At 48.2% G+C, this 20,220-nt stretch overlaps 4 protein-coding genes across 4 annotated transcripts; 3 read left to right on the top strand and 1 right to left on the bottom strand.

The window, feature by feature from the left end:
- Nucleotides 1-1,206: 1,206 nt before the first annotated feature.
- On the top strand, nt 1,207-2,881 carry LAJ45_04740 (uncharacterized protein; the record flags this gene model as incomplete). Its single annotated transcript, XM_046114317.1, has 6 exons — nt 1,207-1,384; nt 1,437-1,531; nt 1,588-1,597; nt 1,676-1,901; nt 1,972-2,148; nt 2,203-2,881. 6 exons carry the CDS (start codon nt 1,207-1,209, stop codon nt 2,879-2,881), a joined length of 1,365 nt encoding a protein of 454 aa, XP_045972343.1.
- Nucleotides 2,882-3,515: 634 nt separating this feature from the next.
- On the top strand, nt 3,516-4,300 carry LAJ45_04739 (uncharacterized protein; the record flags this gene model as incomplete). Its single annotated transcript, XM_046114316.1, has 5 exons — nt 3,516-3,587; nt 3,647-3,700; nt 3,766-3,910; nt 3,993-4,153; nt 4,259-4,300. 5 exons carry the CDS (start codon nt 3,516-3,518, stop codon nt 4,298-4,300), a joined length of 474 nt encoding a protein of 157 aa, XP_045972342.1.
- A 723-nt stretch (nt 4,301-5,023) lies between these two features.
- On the bottom strand, nt 5,024-6,059 carry LAJ45_04738 (uncharacterized protein; the record flags this gene model as incomplete). The annotated part of the gene is made up of 5 exons (XM_046114315.1): nt 5,024-5,106; nt 5,172-5,182; nt 5,284-5,671; nt 5,737-5,761; nt 5,820-6,059. The coding sequence occupies 5 exons, from the start codon at nt 6,057-6,059 to the stop codon at nt 5,024-5,026; spliced, it is 747 nt and encodes a 248-aa protein (XP_045972341.1).
- An 11,148-nt stretch (nt 6,060-17,207) lies between these two features.
- LAJ45_04737 (uncharacterized protein) lies at nt 17,208-19,377 on the top strand (the record flags this gene model as incomplete). The annotated part of the gene is made up of 5 exons (XM_046114314.1): nt 17,208-17,480; nt 17,552-17,651; nt 17,752-17,877; nt 17,978-19,122; nt 19,201-19,377. The coding sequence occupies 5 exons, from the start codon at nt 17,208-17,210 to the stop codon at nt 19,375-19,377; spliced, it is 1,821 nt and encodes a 606-aa protein (XP_045972340.1).
- Nucleotides 19,378-20,220: the final 843 nt, after the last annotated feature.

The following is a 20,220-nucleotide window of genomic DNA, read 5'->3' as shown; positions in this document are numbered from 1 at the left end:
AAGATATGATCACTCTGATAGGCAAAGTCGTGGGGGTGCTTTCGTATTGCTCTCAAGCTAGGCCTAACGTTGCATCACTTATGGGGCCCCGGGTTAAATTGACCTGATGTTCTACTGTACCTACAGGTTAATTAGGCAGGCACTGGGCTCACTCTAAGTTGAACTGTGGAGACATTATCCCTAACCCTAGTCCCGAGTCAGACTTTATAGGATTACTGTGCCTCCTGCCACGATTCGAGCGAGTGATTACCCATGAGAATGATCACGTGCCGACTACTAATTGATGTGAGTTGCAAAACCGTCCGTTTGCAGCCTTTTTTGCTGTCAGTACTTGATTAGGTAGCAGGTGTTTATACTCTGGTTCCAAATGACTTGCATGGAAACTATCAGATCGGTAACACTTTCAATTCAATAGTCAGTGTCACGAGATGTTAAATTAAGTTTGGCAAGCCGCAAGAGAATATCGACTAGATAACTGTTCCACTGTGCGCCTTACTTCAGTTGTTTTGCGGTCTTTGCTATCAACCGTTATTAGTACTTTGCCAAGACAACAAGTTTGGTTGTCTTGATGATACGTGTTTATTTATCATGTCTTTTACTATAAAAGGAGTCTGTTCCTTCAATCATAATTCGGTTTTCATCAATCTCTCATAAAACCGCTATTCCCACTTAGACAGTGACATTAGTGATCTACACGGCACTAGCCAGAGCTGATCCCTACCGTGATCAGCGCCGGGGGTAACTTCTCCATTTCGTGCCAACACTCATGCAGGGACCTATCAGGCATCCTCACCCGACCAGCCAACCTCGCGCTCCCCTCCATAGAAGCGAATTCGCCAATCGAAAACCTCAATCCTGCGATCGTGATGATTGAAACTTTCCCGTGGCCGCTGTCATCCGCGATGAACAATGTGATTGGCGTCCAGACAGCTTAACATCATGTATTATATGCCTAACATTACGCAACAGCTAAATTGGCGTCTTCGAGAGTAGGAATGTTTACTCTCTCTCCATACGGTCGGCAGCTGCAGCTTCGCACTGTCTCAGAAAACGTGTCTTTTTTGTTTTTTCCCTCGGACATGTATCGCATTCTGTCAATAGTTCCGAGTGCCATGGCGCACTGATTCTTGGGGGATAGCTATATATATCTGGGGGAGGAACGTTCTTTCGGTGTCTTTAATTTGCGCCTGAAGATATCAACGAGCCATGATTCCATCACTTCCTAGATCGACTTCCTACTCGTCCGACTCGGACTTCCTCAAGTATGACGGGCTCCGCGCGCACCTCAAGCTGCAGAACATCGATTTCGTCACCGAGAACGACATCCACGCCAAGAAGAAGAAGAAGTTTAAGAAGTACAAGCGGATCGTTATCTGCTGCGACGGTGTGTGTGCGTATGGGGTTTACCCTTGGTCAAATCACTGACGAAGCGACAGGAACATGGCAGCGGTCGGATGGTGCCGAGAAGGCACCGCCATCAAATGTGACACGGCTGTCGAGAGCGATAAAGTCGTACTCGAAGCACGACAAGGTGCAGCAGATCGTGTACTACATGCGCGGGTAGGCACGAGCGGGAAACTCGATAAGGTTCTTGGTGGTAAGTTTCCTGCCTCAATTGTCCCAAACAAACTCGCACCCGTACACCTGTGCTAATGGGTGAGTTGTGATAATTTAGGTGGGACTGGTGTGGGGCTCGACGACAACATCCGCACTGTGTACGGCTTCCTCGCGCACAACTATCACAAGCACGATGAGATATTCCTGATCGGGTTCTCACGAGGCGCCTACACGGCGCGCTCCGTGTGCGGGCTGATCAGCGCCATCGGCGTGCTGACGAAGAAGGGGATGAACGATTTCTCGGAGGTGTGGAGGGCGTATACACGCAACGAGTACACGCCAGAGTAACAACCCCGCCTACTGCTACGCAAATAGAAGAAACCAAAAGCTAAATCAGCTTTCTTGTAATATTAGGAAGATCCAGGAACTGTGGGCCAAGGGCGAGAAGTATGTCATTCCAGTCAGGAAGGTGTGCATCAAAGCGATTGGGTGCTGGGATACCGTTGGAGCGCTCGGGGTCCCGTCGATAGAGATAAAGCTCCCTTTTGTAGGCAAGAAAAGGGTCACTACCGTAGACACGGGCCACAAACAGTATGAATTACATCACAAATCCCCCTATTTCAGAATCTTTATTAACTTTCTCAGGATTGGATTCCACGATGTCGGTCTCTCTGAGGTTGTTGAAAACGCCTTCCACGCCCTCGCCATCGACGAGCACCGAGGCCCCTTCACACCAACCCTATGGAAGAAACCCGTCGGCTCCAAAACAAACCTAAAGCAAGTCTGGTTCCCCGGCGTGCACACCAACATCGGCGGAGGCTACGAGAACCAGGAGATCGCCGACGTAACACTCGGCTGGATGATCCAGCAACTCAGTCCCTTCCTCGAATTCAGCAGAACCAATCTCATCGAAATCCTCCAGAACGATGTGCATGACGAGCTAACAGGGCTCAAGGACCCAATGCTTCAATGGGCAGGCGGGAAGATCGAGAACTCAGCGGATAACCTGCTGATGTGGCTCATGAGCGGGGTGCATAGATCGCCGGGGGCGTATCTGGACGAGGAGGATGAGAAGCAGGGGATGTGTACGCATGAGAGCATGCACAGGTCGGTCAGTATCAGGTACCGCATGGACCCGAGCTGGAGACCGGCCGCGCTCAGGGGATGGTCGTATGACGAGATTGAGGGTCGCTGGGACCACCTTGATGGGAGGTCGTTGAAGGAGGATTCGTTGGAGGCAGCTGAGAGGTTTCTGGCGGGGAAGTGGGTGATGGAGAATATGTGCTATGAGAAGTGGTCGCCGAATTGGTCGAGGTGGCGTTAAGTAGCTATGGGGCTTTCTTATGTTGGTTTGGGAAAAGTAATAGTCTTAATTTTTGGGAGGGCTCTGGGAGGGATCCGGAGCTCTGGTATTTATTTTGATGTATATTTTCAGTCTTTTCCTGTTGGATCTGTTGTAGGCTTGATAGTGTCTGTAGGTTTGATATTTGATCTTGCTTCACACATTTCATCTGTCTCCATATTCGGAATATGTAGCAGGCTAGTTATGCACAAGGCCAGCCACTATTGCTTGTTTAAGGGCCCCCAAAGCGCCGTCCAATCACAAGTGCCAGAATATCTCCCCACCCCAAACCGAACCAGAAACCATGAAGCACACCCGCTAGTCAACTCACACCCGCACACTTGTGCACGCCCCCACACGTCTGCCAAGCCCCCACTATCCCCTACCCGGTTAGCAAGCCGCTGTCTTCGATTCCAACCCTGACGATCAGGCCCCGAAAAAAAGTTTTTTAAAGCTAGCTTTGATCAAAATTCCCCGAAAAGCCTTCCCCTCCCCGCCCCCCGTGTCTGTTCTCCCCCCTCTCTCCCTGCATACCACATATTTTGCCATATAAATAGCCAGGGAGCTCCAGGAAGCTCCCTTTCTTCAATTCCTCTATTTGGTGTTAACAGCACATATGACGGACCATACGAGGGACCCTTGCCCCTGGGTTGTCCTCAACGACTTTGGGGGTGCGTTTGCTATGGGGGTGAGTGTTTTTCCTGACTTCTCCTTAATAATTGGGCTCCAAAAACTAACAGATCGTAGGCGGTCGGCGGTGCCCTCTGGCATGGTATCAAAGACTTCCGCAATGCACCTCCCGTACGCACTCCCCCTTGCCGCTATCTGTAACTCGCGAGCTATAGCTAACAAGACGGCTTCAACAGGGCGAGCGCCGCATCCACGCCCTCACCGCAATCAAGGCGCGCGCGCCCATCCTTGGCGGTAACTTTGGTGTGTGGGGCGGCTTGTTCTCGACGTTTGATTGTGCCGTGAAGGGGGTGCGGCAGAAGGAGGATCCTTATAACGCCAGTAAGTTTTTTCGGTTTTGTGTATTTTGGTGAGATGTGGGGGGTGGGGGACGGGGTGCTGATTGGGTGTGTGTGTGTGGTAGTTATCGCGGGCTTCCTGACGGGCGGCGCGCTCGCGGTGCGAGGGGGCGTGAAGGCGGCGGGAAATGGCGCGGTGGGGTGTGCGTGTTTACTGGCGGTTATTGAGGGTGTGGGGATTGGGATGAACCGCGTGGCGGGAAACAGCGGGCTGCAGAATCTAACGGTATGTTTTGAAGTTTCTTTGATTGAGTGGGGAGAGTGTGTGAGTTGGGGGAAGAGAAGGGAAGGGTGGTGAGGACGGTGCTGATGAAGTGTGTGTGCGTGATAGGTGCTGTCAGAGAGCAGCATGGTTGGGGTATTACCTGCATAAGTCCTGAGAACTTTACTTTCTGTTGAAAGTTTCCCGCCCTCTCTTTTTAGATCTCCTTTAGATCTTCTTTAGACTTCCTTTTTTCTTTATCACCCCCATCTTTTTCCTTTCGATTGGATCGTTTTTTTGTGATAGATCTTTTTTTCATACTTGGTAGGATTTGGAACACGGCGTTTTTTTGTTGTGTATGGTATGGTATCATACGGGTAGATTTCTGTTATAGATCTAAGCTAGTTAATTAGATAGCTATTAGACACTCCTTCTCTCATAGGCTGTATTAATTATAGATATAAGTATACACAGAGGATACGGAGACTCTTTAAGGTCTCGATGTGGATATGTTCTAAAATCGAGTGATCGAGCTGTTCTTTATGGTCCGGTATTGATTGCTGATTGTGAAGTGCTAGACTGGAGGGTAATCTATGCTCAGTTAATTGAGATGGCGTATCGATGTTGGATTCTTGGATGCTGCGTCCTTTCTCGAGAGTATGTGGTGAGGTATTCAAGCTTCTAGAGTTTGTGTTTGATGTTTATTAGCTGGCTTGAGACACCTTAGACGGAACTCTGGCTTGGATAGCTGTTCATTGAGATGTTGGAGAAGCCTGCCAAGACGGAATATTTCTCGAGTGATAGTTCATGTTTCCATTGTTTTTTTTTTTTTTTTTTTTTTTTTATTCATTAATTGCATGCAACCTTACAGTTATGGCAATATGTTTCCATTGTTTAAAAACATATCTTTAAATCACTGGCAAGCTTCTTGCCGTCCCAGAATCCCTTCGGAGGCCCCCCGGTGCTGAAAATTACAGCTTTGAGCTTATTAGCAAGCAGTTTTACTGTTTTGCTCGAGGTGGACTTTTTGATTAATATCTACCTTTGATTAAACTACATGTAGTCTATAACTGTCCACAGCAGGCAGCCATCTAAAAACGGCCCATCCCATAGCCATCTACGGCCCAGAAGCACCCCCCTCCACATCCACCCACTTCCCCTCCATCGTCCTCTTCACAACCCCCCACCCCCTTGCCACCACCAACGCCTCCACCCCACCCGCCCACCCCGCCTCCACATCCTGCCACCCCACTCCCCTCCCCGTCGCCCTCTCCACCACACCCCCTTCCCCGCCCTCCTCCTCCCTATACTCCAGCCTCCCCCCACTCAACAGCCTCACCGCCTCACCAACCTCCACAAGCTCCGAATCATACCCACGCTCATGCGCGCCGACAAAATGCGCGCCGTAGTCCGCCGCCCGCATCGCGTCCGCAGGGATCGTGCACAGGAACCAGAACGCCACGTACAGACGGAGATCATCCAGCTTCTCTGGCAGCCGCCGTGGGCGGCGGAGGATGTGGGGCAGGGCCTGGAGGTGGAAAGCTTCGGTGTGTGGTGTACTAGCGCTAGTACCGGTACCTCTGGGTTGTAGGGTTACGTGGGGGTACGGAGGAGCGTAGCGGCGTAGCCGGCCTGGAGTTACTGTGTTAGCAGATTACTTCATATACGGTGCAAGGGTGAGCGGGTATACCTCTTCAAGCGTCTCCCGCACAGCACAGGCCTCGATGCTCTCGCCGACGTCTTTGCGGCCGCGGGGAAGAAACCAGAGGCAGCTCTCGCGCGGGGTGCCGGGACGTGTACGGGAGGTGTCTTGGATGATGAGGACCTTGCGGGTCGAGGGCTGGAATGTGGCGGTGCCGGCGGCGAGGACGAAGTTGCTGGAGGGCCAGTGGGTGCTTGGCGGCGGGGTGAATGTGGTGGGCTCAGACATGATGCAGGTGGGGGTGTTTAGGTGTGCATGCAATTTTGTACAGGAGTCTTCGGCTGGTGTGAGAAGAGGGGGAGAGTTCAGATTGGTGTTGGAGAGCCCTTCATGACACGGGGCGTTGCAGGGCGTGCGGGCTCAGTCGTGGCCGCAGTAGAATATTAATTAACTGGAGCTCGGATCATTTCCGTTCTGGGAGGGGTTGTGGTGTAACCCTAGCCCTGGAGGACCCCGCCTGCTCGATCAACGAACATCCATATTGTTGTCGGTGAATCTTCGGTCGGCGAGAAACCCCCGAAAATAACGGCGTTAGGTTGTTTCAATAGGAACATCAAAAATACCTCTAGCTGCCGAGAATATCCAGTTTGGTTTTAGCATTAATATCGATATCCTGGAGGCGTTTTTACGTAGACAATCGATCCTGTACCAACTTCTACTGCTTGGGGGTATTCTATACCTTTACTCTTGGTCTCTTCTCCTTGTACCTGTATCCCATATTATTTTAGACGCTTGAAAATATAAGCTCTAACTACTGAACAGAACTTCTTCAGACCAAAGTTCCATATAAATACAAATTTAAACATTGTTCTTTTGTAATTAGCTTGGCTTCATGTCTGTTTGTTACTCCAATTCCGGTTAACCCCTTGCGAAATGCAAGACATTCAAGCTAATATGTGTGTTTCTGAAGAGAAGTCTATAGATCTAGGTGTTAAAATACACTAGATCTAAGTACTCTACCACGCATAGACATGATTGATGGAGGAATGTCACGAATAATCTGATTACACTAGGTATCCTAATTATACACCTTCTTCCCCAAATCAAAATCAAATGGAGAGGAAATATCTCAAGGGGAAATATTTATAACCGAGGTAGAGATCTGAATGAATCCATGCCACTACTATCAATATGTAACTGTAATCATGCGATGTCACTCGATAAAGCTCGAACTCTTCACAAAATAAGCGCTAGGGGATAAGGTTTAACGCACTAAGCACTAGCACACTTGAGGGGGCTTGGGTCAGGTCGTAGAGGATACGTCATCCAGAGACTATGAGACATCCACCGTGATTAGAGGTCACAGACAACCATCTCACATCCCCTCATCTCATCACCATCAGCCTCAGCATCATCAACATCATCAATATCATCATCAGTCCGTTTCTTCGACGTACCTCCCTCGTTGACTTCGTGGATGTAATCTATGTTTTACAAGCTTCCTCTCTTACACTGGCTATTTGAGAATTATCTGGTAAGTAGGGACCCACGCATGACCGGCTATTGTCATTTACTCACCTCTCATGAGTCACTTTCGTGAGACAAAGTTCGCGGGATTTATGAAAGATCCTGTATCTTTCTTCCTTCAGCAGACACATCAAATTCGGAAAATCCTTTACACAACCACTTGTGATTAATTCCGCTATTCACCCAAACAATCTTTTTTAAAGAAAAGTAAAAATGATTAGAGTCTATTGATTCGTTCGGATCAGAGATACCGGCCGGGCAGCTCAAAGTGGTTACTATACTTTTTCGGTATACGATTTCACATGTGTAAGGACCCCCCATGTACTCCTAATAATGGAACCAGGGTTTTTTTATCCCGGTAAGTAGTACATTACATCAAAGTACACACGCAGGTACCATCACGAAGATTCTGGGTGATGTAGGATGTAGTTGCACGTTTTGAAGAGAATCTATCTAACCTTTTCTATTAGAATTCCCTATATACTTTTTTTCAGCTTGTGTTTAAGAATATTTACAACCAATTACCTAATTTGGGATACCTTGCATAACTTGAGAATCCCGTATCGGTTACGGACCAACCAGGCAACGGTACGGTATGAGAAGCAAGTGAAACCTCAACCTCGCGATCGCTTCTTGCAAGTACATGTGCGACTCTACTATCGTCCCGTGGATGCAGTAGTCTACTGATCACTAGATCGACTACCAAAATCCGTCAAAATTGTGTTTCCTACTAGACGGGTAAACGGATATCACCTGGCTGGGTAAGCGGCAAGATCAAATCATTTAATGGGAAAAAAGAAAGAAAAAAAGAAAGAATTCCTACATCACATAGTAGATTTGGTGAGCAATTTTTAGGATTTTGTTGCAGTGACTATTCTGAACGCACTACCGATCGCATATGTATTCATTATATTTGGTACATAAATTTATAAAGCTGAAGGTTATTGGGCTTTGCATTCAGCTTGAACACGGCGCGCTTTGACGTCTAATAAATATATATAGGCATAAGAATTTTCTGTATTTATTGCATCGGGCCAGGTCCCGGAGGGCGGAGGAAAAAGAGGAGGCAGTAAAAGCCGAGATCGGACGGCGCCAGTTCTCGGCCGGAATAAACGTTCAGTTATAGATTTATCTTTTTTTAAACGACGATGAAGGTCTAAGTGCTCGTGTGAGATTGACCACGAGGTATAGTGTTTGATCTACATGTACGCATGCGCACCCCTCTAATCCTATTTAATTGTACGACGAACGGGATTCAACATCTCCGGTTGGTCTGATTAACTTTCGATAGAATTACTGAAAGTAATACGCATTGCATCATTCGGGAAATGTCTCAGATCATAGCCCATAACTAATCAGCATAATTCAGTTTTTTTTTCTCTGCACGGAATTAAATATCTCCGAGTTGGCGAAGATATACGATGCGCTTACTGAATTAATCGGCACCATTGGTTCTCTTTACTTCTTTGAGTATACTCGTGCATGCACGAGTGCATGCATGTGGAATCGAACTCTACCACTTCGACCACTTGAACAATTTCACTAGCCCATTAGAATGATTAACCAGATCACCAAAGACTTATATAATGGGTTGGATCAAGATGCTCTACTAACCGCCTATGACCCAAGGAGGAAGCTCGCATAACAGACCGTCTATATAGCTATTATAATATGGGGCTGTGACCTGGGAAACTAGCGACACGGTTGTTTAATCCGCGTCTCATGGGTACCATTACACTTGACTTGTGTCCCTCATTTAAACCTATTGAGGTCCAATCCGGGGAAACAATGATGGCCACCCAGGTTTCTTGGCGGATGGGGAGCAGCTTCCTTATCTGATCTATTTCTTCCCTGAAGTACCGCATGTTCGAGACCCTCCACCACTACCGCCGGCCTATTGTGGTGGTTACACGGCTGTAGGTTAAATATTCTACGTTTCGGTTGGTCCGGCAATGGTGTTAGCGTGCCCTAACTGCTGATACGAGCTTAATGAGAGTTTGTACCACGATGCTAACCTACACACACGTAGTTGTGGTGGGTGTGTATTACCCTACTTACCTTTCGGTAGAAATCAGCTGAGTTTTTCAGCTTCATACATAATCACTCCGATTTGGCGATTACGGGTTATGAGTGGCTGAATGACTAGAGGCAGTGCCAATTAAGGAAACATATACTCACCTATCTTTAGAATTTTACCATTGCGTAGCTGGCCAGCACTAGTATAGTGTGCGCGTCTGTGTGAGCGCAGCTAGCTTCTAAGGCAACCATAGCAGAATACCCGCGTCTACACATACCTTCCTCTCGGCAGTTTATTTCTCGAAGACGCTTATCATATAGTCATGCAGTAATAAACATTTTGCACCATGATGCTCTCCCAGCGGTAGGAAACATTTGCCCCACCTGGGTAACGAAACGCAGGGAAAGGTAAGAACACCTTCGGTACAGCACGTGGTATTAGTACCGGGAACGGGAATACCCATGTTCGCTTGCTAGGAAAAGACATTGTGGTTGAAGATCTTCGTTTTGCCCAAGGCGCCAGGATCAGCGGCTATTTGTGTCCGAAGCCCTAACTCTAACAAAACCATGTATGCTTGATTCAGCAAATGGCTTGGCAAATAGATCCTACCAGTGCTGGACCTGAATATTTACTTTACCGCGAGTGTGATCTTGGGCGAGCGTGTGAGCTAGAAATACGTGCATGTTTTGACGATAGACTCATTCGTATGACAGCAGGAAAAATATCTTTGAGTATTGGTAAATGACAGGCTCATCAGGTTGTTAGGATCATACTTGTTCAAGAGTAGCCTTGAGCTGACCCGCAGCTCAGAATGCAGTCAAGATTTGATGGATTACAAAAGATACAACTAAGTAATTAGTTACAAAGATTATCCATGAATCTTCCTCGCTTACTAGAGGAATCGTATGCTAATTGTTACTATTCAGCAAGGTGATAATCATAAAATATCACTCGACCCATTATGATTCACAACCGCCGTGCTTGGAATCCCAAACGAAACCGCAAGGCTTACATTTGCCTTAAAAACAATATAAAATCTCACTTTACCCAGATACGTTTTCAAAAGTGCCTCATAACTTAAGTGCCGTCATATATCAATTGTCGTTAAGGCATCACGAGATCCTTCTTTTCCCTCATCCCGTGAATAGCTAGGCGCGAAATGAAAACAAGGCAAACATCATCATTCACTTATTCAACCATTTACAAGCAAGAACCAGAACAGAACAGCTTCCTCTTTCGATAAACGTCCTAAGGATGAGCGAGAGGCCGTATCCGCAAGAAATCTCCGGACATCCGAGGAGCAAGATTCAATCTATGGTATAATGCTTTAGTCGACTTGTCATATGATCTGTAATCGGGGCAATAATACCTGCGGTGAATGCATTCAATATTCTAGGATTTACCCCACTATGCCATAGTTGTGGATATCAAGGCAATGCAGGTACTAACTAACATTTTGCATTCGATAACATATGTGCCGTGCTGCTGCGGTTCACTTCCCGCAGCTTCCAGTTTGGGAAATTGTTAGAAAAGTTGAATCTATTACCATTTCGATTTCATGGAGGCCATGCATGATCGGATCACAAAGATTGGAAGGTACCGGATGCTCACTGTTCCCGGAGATTTTTGCGGGGGGTGGGTAAAGATGAATATTTATGCAAACATATAGTCGACGCACATATACACTGTCTTTACCGTCTACCTGGGTGGTTACTATGTATGTGCTACAGCATATGCCGCTCAATTGGACTTTTTGACCCTCGATTCGCGGGTCACTTGCAATACAATGTTCACGGTTTGTGAGCCATACTGTACTCTTTCGTTAAATATTTTTGGACTCGTGACTGATTGATGTAGGACTATAATCGCAATGCTATATCTGCAAGGCACTTTTTCCTCGGCCCATGCATATAGTAAATTGTCTAATAATACGAAAACTTCCTTCCTTTTCCTTTTCCTTTACTCACATCTAATAGATCGTGGAGGCGTTTCTGGTACTACATGCAAGTAGGCTTGACTCCTTTCGGATGTGGATAGTGCAATTTAGTAGTAGTGGCTAACCTAATCTGTAGACGCTAGAAATGGAATTAGCCACAACCCCTTCGCAATATATGTCTCCATGACTACAACGTAGTCAGTAATCCGCGCGGAAAATACCGAATACCGAAAGCCGCAAAACCCTTCGCCCGAGAAGGAGAGAGAAAGATAGAATTCCAATCTCTGGATTTATGCACTCTGCGTATGTATGTATGTAGCCTAACTTTCTTTTCTTCTCTCGTTTTCCCCTTCACCGAGCGTGCCGTTCGTTTCGGACATAGGTTAAAAACATAATTAAAGTGCTTATTAGTCTCAACTAAATCCCGCTTTCGATCGTCAGGCACCATAGTAGCTACTAGCTACTGAGCGGCACCGGCCAAGGCGCGGCATGGCCATATAGTGAAAATCCGGAGGCAACCCGTATCGCCCATAAGCTTGTCTTTACTGCCCGTGACCATGTGTATGCACCGGTGACCGGCCCCCATCAACATTAATATTTAGCTACTCTGACACTCCCGTTCTTTGATCTGACACACCCGTCTGTGTACGTATACCCAATACACCTTGTAGATTGGGTTTCGTAAAAGCGCCTGGAACATTCATCCATCCCTTACTCAACTCGAGTACTACATTCAAATGACACAGAGGGAATATACAGGTAGCAGAAAAAATGCAGTCGAGAGTTGAGGCTGTATTGTGCTATATTTCGATAAGACCGCATCGCACTATATCTCGACGTGACGCGTAATCGTCCTGGTTCAGTGCGAAGTAGCCGAATTCGGATCAATATATATATTAGTTGTGGTAGTAAAACAGAACACGGCTAGCACGTGGGATTGGCTATAGCTAGGGGAGGGGGACCCCGGTAGAGAGCCGCATAGAACAAGCCCGCTACCCCTTTTTGGTGAAGAGGGGTTAGGTTTTAACAACCTACCCGGCCAGCTACGCATCATAGCTAATAATCGTTTTTGTTTTCTCTTTTTTGCTAAACTTTCAGCCGAGGCTGGTGGCTTATGCAGGTACAATATATTGAGAGGGAGGTGAGGGTACGATGGGGGATCGATATTATATGCTCGATTTATCAGGGGAACTTTTATATGTTAGTTGGAGGTACTACGATCTGGGATTAGTACTGCACTCTTGCGGCTAGAGGGCTGGGCTGTGGCCGCGGCCGCACAGCAGGTACTCTATTTCTTGAATTTTCTGGTTTTGAGATACTCCGGCCTCACCGCGAGGAGAAGGGCTTCGTAGATTGATGGGTACAGGTGCAGAAGAAGAAGAAGAAGAAGAAGAAGGGGGAGTAAAAATAGGTAATGCATGCGCAACTCTATCTCTCTCTCAGATGTAATAGAGTAGAGTAGAGAAGATCGAAGAGGGGATATGGACCCTGATTGGCCTGGCCAGCCGGTAGCCTAACCATGCCTTTTGCCTTGCAATGGTCCACGGTTCACACACAGATACTATACTGAAGTAGAAGGAGAGCAGGAAACAGAAGTACGTAGCTACATGTAAATAACGCCAGATGTAAATCTACCGTAGCGTAGCTATCATATACCCCTCCTTGACCATATCACATATCACACCCTAGCCTTGCCACGATTCCTCCCTCTCTCCCTCTCCCTTTCCCTCTCTCTCTCCTTCGACTAGCTACATGTAGTCCGCTACGTACGCTATCTAATTACCGACGCCAGAAATCTCGCTTGGGGTAACGTATTGCGTGCTGTGTAGGCACGACCTATAGCAGAGCTATTATGATCTCAGTGTACCCCTTCCACCCAAATATAAGCTTTGACCAGACACCCCCTTCTCCCCCACTCATTTCTAGCGAGGAGTTCCTGGCTGCATGGCTGGCTATAGCGAATTCGAGAAAAAGGAGACGCTGGTGAGCGCTGTGGGCAATGCTTATATAGCGCATGCATTAAGAACTCGAGTATCTCTTTGGCAGCTTGCGGATTCCTAACTCGTATGTACTGCTGCTACTCCTATTGTTTTAAATGCTCTACTGGCATTAGTGCCTAGATCAGCAGAGGAAAAGGAAGGATATTGCTGGATAGCAAATATGTGGAATTGCCTTACTCGTTAGTTATTGAGGAATCATCATGGAGTATGGTACGGTCCATATTCTGTATGTAGTATGTAGCCGCCGTCGCCATCACCGTCGCCGTGCCGGCCGATGGATACCCGTATATTGCGATCCAATAAACAAATGCTATGAGTCGGAATCGATTAAAACTCACTAAGAATCTGCAAAGTAGAGTAGTAGGTATGTAATAGTAAATAATAGTAGTGGCCAAGACCACCAACACTGTACCGGGTGTTCACCATTAGTCTCAAGAACTCGGATTGATTGGTTGAGGTGACAGGGGTATTTGTATGGGTAGGTACGGGTGAGTGGCTGTGGCGAGGTGTGGCAGCCAATGACAACAAGCCCATGTCTCAAAAATTGTATGAGGGAAAAAAGTCTCGAGAAGAGTGTATAGATTGTTTCCCTGGCCACCCGAACACCTCCCTCACCCGAACAACAGTTGAATATCATTTTTTGAAGTTGACTGTTCAGGTGAGGGGGTTGTTCGGGTGGCCAGGGAAGCTGTCTATAGTTCATTAATATTAATAAGGTGTAGCATGCCCGCCAGCAGCAATAACTGCTTCCAGTCTTCGAGGCATACTTCTGATCAACCTGTCTAGTCTATCTACAGGAATAGAATTCCAGGCATTTCTTATCATAATCTTTAGCACTTCTATATCATTGACACGTCCTATAGCCTCTCCTAGTTCCGTTTCTATTTCTCCCCATAAAGCTTCAATGAGATTGAGATCCGGTGATTGTGGTGGCCAGGGAACTGACTCCACCTCATTGACCTCTCTGCATTGATTGGCGACACCCTTATGACCTGGAGCATTATCCTCGACCACCTGTGTCCACCCATAAGCTTCACAAGTCTCGTGCCAGAATGGTATGAGATGTGGATCTAGTATGTGATCCACATATGTCTGGGATTTGATGGTAACCCCAGCGGGAGTAAACACTAGTTCACTTTTCATCTCCCCGCAGAATGCCCCCCAAATCATGGTGCTCTTCCTCCCTGATTCCCACGTCTCGTCAATGCAGTCCGGGTGATATTCCTCCTCCGGTGTTCTAAGAACCCATGGACGATGTCCAAAGCCAGAGGTGTTGAATATAGATTCATCTGTCCAGACAGTACGAAACCAGTCATCATAGGTCCAGTGTAGTCTAGCCTGACACCACTCCACCCGCTTGATTAGATTTTGTGGCCGGATTCCCCACTTCTTACGGGGAAGTCTTTTATGATAACCCATGGACGCCAAAGTATTTCGTAGTGTTCTGACAGAACATGCATAACCCATTTCCTCGATAATAGACAGAAATGGCAGTCTTCTTGTCCTTTTATCTCTTGTTATAAACTCCCGTAGCCTCTCCTTTTCTTCTGCATTGAAAACAGGCGGCCTCCCTTGTCTCCTTATATTGCTAGGTGTTCCATTTGCCTGCTCGTAGTAGTACTATTATCAGCATACTGCTAGTGCCGGTGGCGGGCAGCTTGCCAGTGGATACGAGAATTTGAACCTACCCGTGCACTCCTAAAGATACCTTGACAGGTACGATAGTCTATCTCTACCTGACGACCTATTTCTTTCCAGGTCATCCCTGACTCCCTCAGAGCGATTATCTTTACCCGTTCATCTCTAGTGGTCTCCCTGTTCCGGGTTCGATCACCAAAGTGATCTCTTCTTGTTCCCTTTTGCTTCATAGCTTACGCTAACAGCTGGCTTCAAAGGTCGAAAGCGCGTCAAAGGGGTCGAATGAGCTTCAATGGTGCTCCAGCAGGTGTCAATGGAGGTCGAACGGCCTTGAAGGAGCTTGAACGGGTGTCTAGGGAGGTCGAACGGGTGTCTAGGGAGGTCGAATGGGCCTTGAAAGGGTGGAACGGGTGTCCAGGGAGGTCGAACGGGTGTCCAGGGAGGTCGAACGGGTGTCTAGGGAGGTCGAACGGGTGTCTAGGGAGGTCGAATGGGCCTTGAAAGGGTGGAACGGGTGTCCAGGGAGGTCGAACGGGTGTCTAGGGAGGTCGAACGGGTGTCCAGGGAGGTCAAATGGGTGTCTAGGGAGGTCGAATGGGCCTTGAAAGGGTCGAACGGGTGTCCAGGGAGGTCGAACGGGTGCCAAAGGAGGTCGAACGGGTGTCAAGGGGGTGTGAATAGCTTCACGGCTTCACCAATTGACGTGGCAGTGGCGGTGCTCTTCTTGGCCGGTGTCAGCCAATCACGACAATCAACCTATCAAAACGGGTTCTTGAGACTAACCCATAACCCCCGGTACATCTTAGCTCGGCGGCGGAGTTTAGGGCTTTCTGGCCATCATGTACCACTCTGCCGACACGACCACACGCTCTAGAAGCTGGGATGGATCCGAGGTCGTGTGCGAGTGAGTGAATGAGCGAGCGCGGGGGTACGACAGCTTAAGCGAATCTGGTACTCTCATGTACCTACTCACACTCACACATAACTAATCCCCCCCAGTTCAACTGGGTCAAGTCACTAATCTAGCCCCCTCCCCCAGTCCATCTGGGTCAGGGTCACCAATCACAGAGCTACCCACGGCTAATTCACACCACCCCGCTCGGGACCCCCCCTGGCGCAATCTGTGATCCACCCCGCGCTCAGGTTCCGATCCGACCATGCAGGTTCTGTATTCTGCTATCTTGGGATCTGCCGGGATGTGGTGTGGCATGGGGGGAAGTATTGGGAGGGGCGAGTGATGGGTGGTGATTGCGGCTCATGCAGTATTTGCATTACATTGCATTGCATTACATAGCAGCATTCCATCCATTCCAGTGACAGGTGTTTTTAGTGATTGGACGAATGGACGAAAAAGGTTTAATTCTGGCTGCTAGCTGGTAAGAAAAAGAAAAGATGGGCTGTACTGGCCATGGGTGCCAAGTGGGTGAGTGAGTAAGGCTCGCGGGCGCCGGGGGTGTCACAAGGCTTAATTTTGATGTGTTAGTGGGAGTGATGTAGATTGGTCTGATAGTTTCAGCAGCTCGCAGAGGCGAAGTAATTAGGGTTAGTTACGGTTTTGCGGATTCCGGATTCCTGGTGTATTACTATTACTAGACTACGTAATTATTTACTTCAGAGCAGTTACTATTCAGTGAGAATGAGCAACCTCCTGCGGCTGGTCAATGGCTGCGTACATAGTGGATCTTGTGATGATATTTTTGTAGTTTTAATTTCATGGATAATATAATGGTCGAGGGGGTACGTATATCGTAGCCAGCTTCAAGTGAGTGAGACTTTGTAAATGAAAAAAGAAAAAAAAACTCAATGAGAAGTACTCAAAATATCTTTTTCCCAGGGTACGCTCGAGATGAGAAAGAACTACTGCTATGTACATAGCTCGGGGACTCTAGGTCCGAGTGCTAGCTACTAGCTGGACGGGAAAGTGCAGTGCAGGAACTGCCGCATGGCCTAGTGCATGTCATGCTAGATCTGCCCGGTCAGGGGGGGGGGGGGGGGTGTTGTCACGTTGCGTACGGGAGGAAGGGGAAGGGAAAGTAGTATCGAACGTTTGCCATGAGGCATTGTAGTACCGGGTGGGGGGGGGGGGTGAGAGTAGGCAGGTAGGTACGAGAGAGAGGTGTGCATGTATATGTCTTAGATTAGACTCGAAGGTCTGACGAGAAAGATATATAAACCCCAACCGCAGGTCCGTTACTTTTTTTTTTATTCCACCATCAGCAGCAGCTTCACCTTCATTCCCTCTTCTCCGGTATCAGATTCATTTCTAGCTTTTCAATCTTCGACCGGACAGTAGTTGGTTTCTTTGCACCACCAAAAACATGAACTCCCTCAACGCGCTCGCGCACCTTGCGCTACTGGCCACGGGGGCTTTGGCTTACCCGACGAGCAATTACAGTCCCGCAGCAGCTGTGGGACTGCTCAAGAGGGCTACAGGTACAGTTGGCAAGAACCAAACCTCCGGCAATGGCGGCTATGGCAATGGCAATGGTCCCAATCTCAACACCCCCAGCGATAGAGGTGCCTGGTTGAAAGACTACGATATCAATACCGACTGGTACAATGAGTGGCCCAACACTGGCGTTGTGCGCGAGGTGTGTGGACATTTGGCTCCCCTTTGCATATTTGCAGGTAGCATAAAGCTAATGAGATATGTGCATGGCAGTACTGGTTGTCAGTCGAGAATTCGACATTTGCGCCGGATGGATATGATCGCTTGATGTTGACGTTTAATGGCTCGTATCCCGGGCCAACGATTGTTGCTGGTATGTGTTGCTCTGCATGATATGTTTCCCCTGTTATGGGAAGCTTTATGAGTATTATTATTAGTTTGTAGTACTGATTAAGGTGATTGGTTGCTTCTAGATTGGGGTGATACGGTCCGCATCCATGTCAAAAACAACATGGAGTTCAACGGCACCAGCATCCACTGGCACGGTCTGAGACAGCTCTGGACCACCGAGCAGGACGGTGTGAATGGTATCACTCAATGTAAGTTTCCCTTCCGTCTCACTCTCTCTTCTCTTTCCCACCACACTCCACACCCAAGTCTGCACAATAATACAATGGTTCAACATCTAACACTCCCCAGGCCCAATTGCCCCCACCGATAGCTTCACCTACGAATGGACCGCTACTCAGTACGGTACCTCCTGGTATCACTCTCACTTCTCCCTTCAGTACGCTGAGGGTGTCGCCGGCGCCATCGTTATTAATGGGCCCACCTCCGCCAACTACGATGTGGACCTCGGTCCCGTGACGCTCACTGACTGGTACCACGCCACAGCTTTCTCTGAATGGCACGTCGCGCAGACCAGCGGTCCCCCAGCTGCCCAGAACGGTCTCATCAACGGGACAAATGTTTTTGACTGTACCGGCAGCACTGACACCGCCTGCGTCGGCGGCGGAAAGCGCTTTGAGTTCCCCGCCTTTGAGTACGGCAAGAAGTACAAGCTCCGTCTCATCAACACTTCGACCGATACCCACTTCCGTGTCTCGCTCGATGGCCACAGCTTGACAGTCGTTGCGGCTGACTTTGTCCCCATCACTCCCTTCACAACGGACTTCCTCAGCATTGGTATCGGCCAGCGTTACGATGTAATTATCGAGGCCAACGCCCCTGCTGATAACTACTGGTTCCGCGCTACAATTCAAACCACCTGCAGTGCCGCAAACACAATGGCTCTCGACGTCAAGGGAATTGTGCGCTACAGCACCGCAACAACGTCTGGTGACCCCACCACCTCCGCCGGCACAATGACAGACAGCTGCCTCGACGAGCCGCTCGAGAGCCTCGTCCCCGTTGTCGCAAAGCCCGTTACCGAGAGCGACCTTTCCACTGCGCAGGACGTTGAAGTTAGCATCGCGATCACCACCGTCTTCAAATGGACGCTCAACGGCATCAGTGCCGATATCGACTGGGCCTCTCCCACGTTGCTCAAGCTGCTCGATGGCGAAAGCTACCCCACCGACTACCACGTTCTGGACCTTCCCACGGCTAACCAAATGTACTATCTGGTCATCGAGACGACCCTGGGTATCACACATCCGATCCATTTGCACGGACATGACTTCTACATTCTCGCCCAGGGCACCGGCGCTTTCAACGAGACGAGCACGCCTGTAAACTGGGCCAACCCCATGCGCCGTGATGTTGCGATGCTCCCAGCTTCAGGGCATCTGATTATCGCCTTTGAGACTGACAACCCGGGCATCTGGCTCATGCATTGCCACATTGTAAGTTCATTCCATTCCTTCCTTCCCAGCCATCATCACAAAGAGTAAGACCGGAAAGCTAACAAGATCAACAAACAGGCATGGCACGTCTCTGGCGGCTTCGCGCTCCAGTTTGTCGAGCGCTCGGCCGACATTTTGGCGAATATCACGATCGATAACACATGGCACGACACCTGCACAAACTGGAACACTTACGACGCCTCGGGCATCGATCCTCCAAAGGATGATTCTGGCCTCAGGAAGATGATGTTCTAAGAGAGGAGATCTCCTTTTCCCCTTTCTTTCTACATATTGAACCATTTTTTCCCTTCTTTCTTTGGACTTGACTTGTTTTTGATTCTATCCCCCCGCCCTTTTACCCCTCGGATTGTTAATGCTGGATCGGGTATTCTGTCATGTAGCAGTCTCTCCCTTGTCTCATCTCTGTCTTATATGGCTTTTTTTTTCTTTGCTTGTTTACTTACTGTCTGACTCTACTCTACTACTCTTCCTCGGAGGGCCTGTTCTTTTACTATTTTGGAATTCTATGTGTCTATTGGGTGTGTGTGTGGATGGATAAGAGGTGGTTGGGGGGATGTGATGATATATATCATAGGACTTCTTGTTTTGTATTTGTTTGGTTTTTGTTTTAAATTTCTTGTTTATAATAAATAATGCTACGGGCTAGTTTTGTTGCGAATCTTCTTTCAATCTCTGCGTATCAATTATCCGGTAGAGTAGCTATTATGTAGCTACCTACTAGGTAGAGGTGAAGTCGGTAATAAATGGATTACTGATCATTACCAGTGGCAGGGGTGGTGGGGGCCCTGGTAGAGACTTGATAGGATAGGTTTGAAGCCGCAGTGAGGCTCGTGCGAGGCAGCATTCCCTTTCTCGGCTATTAACAGCAGCAATCTAGCCACTCGGCGTTTTGGCAAGTCAATTTTAGGCAGGCACTAGGCTAGCCTAACTGGAAAGTTCTTAGCAACCACCATCGGATAAACGTTTGCAGAACCAGCAGCCAGCAGCTTATGAGAAGCCATGACATCACACCAAATAGGGTTATTTCCGCCCTTTCTGGTTTCTTAACCCCGCATTCTGGTTCGTTCGTTTGGATTT

The sequence above is a fragment of the Morchella importuna genome (genome assembly GCF_003444635.1).
Source record: "Morchella importuna strain M04M26 chromosome Unknown Morimp01GS012, whole genome shotgun sequence".
Classification (NCBI taxonomy): Eukaryota; Fungi; Ascomycota; class Pezizomycetes; order Pezizales; family Morchellaceae; genus Morchella; species Morchella importuna.
Note: the sequence above shows the minus strand (reverse complement) of the source record. Positions and strands in the feature narration are given on the sequence as shown.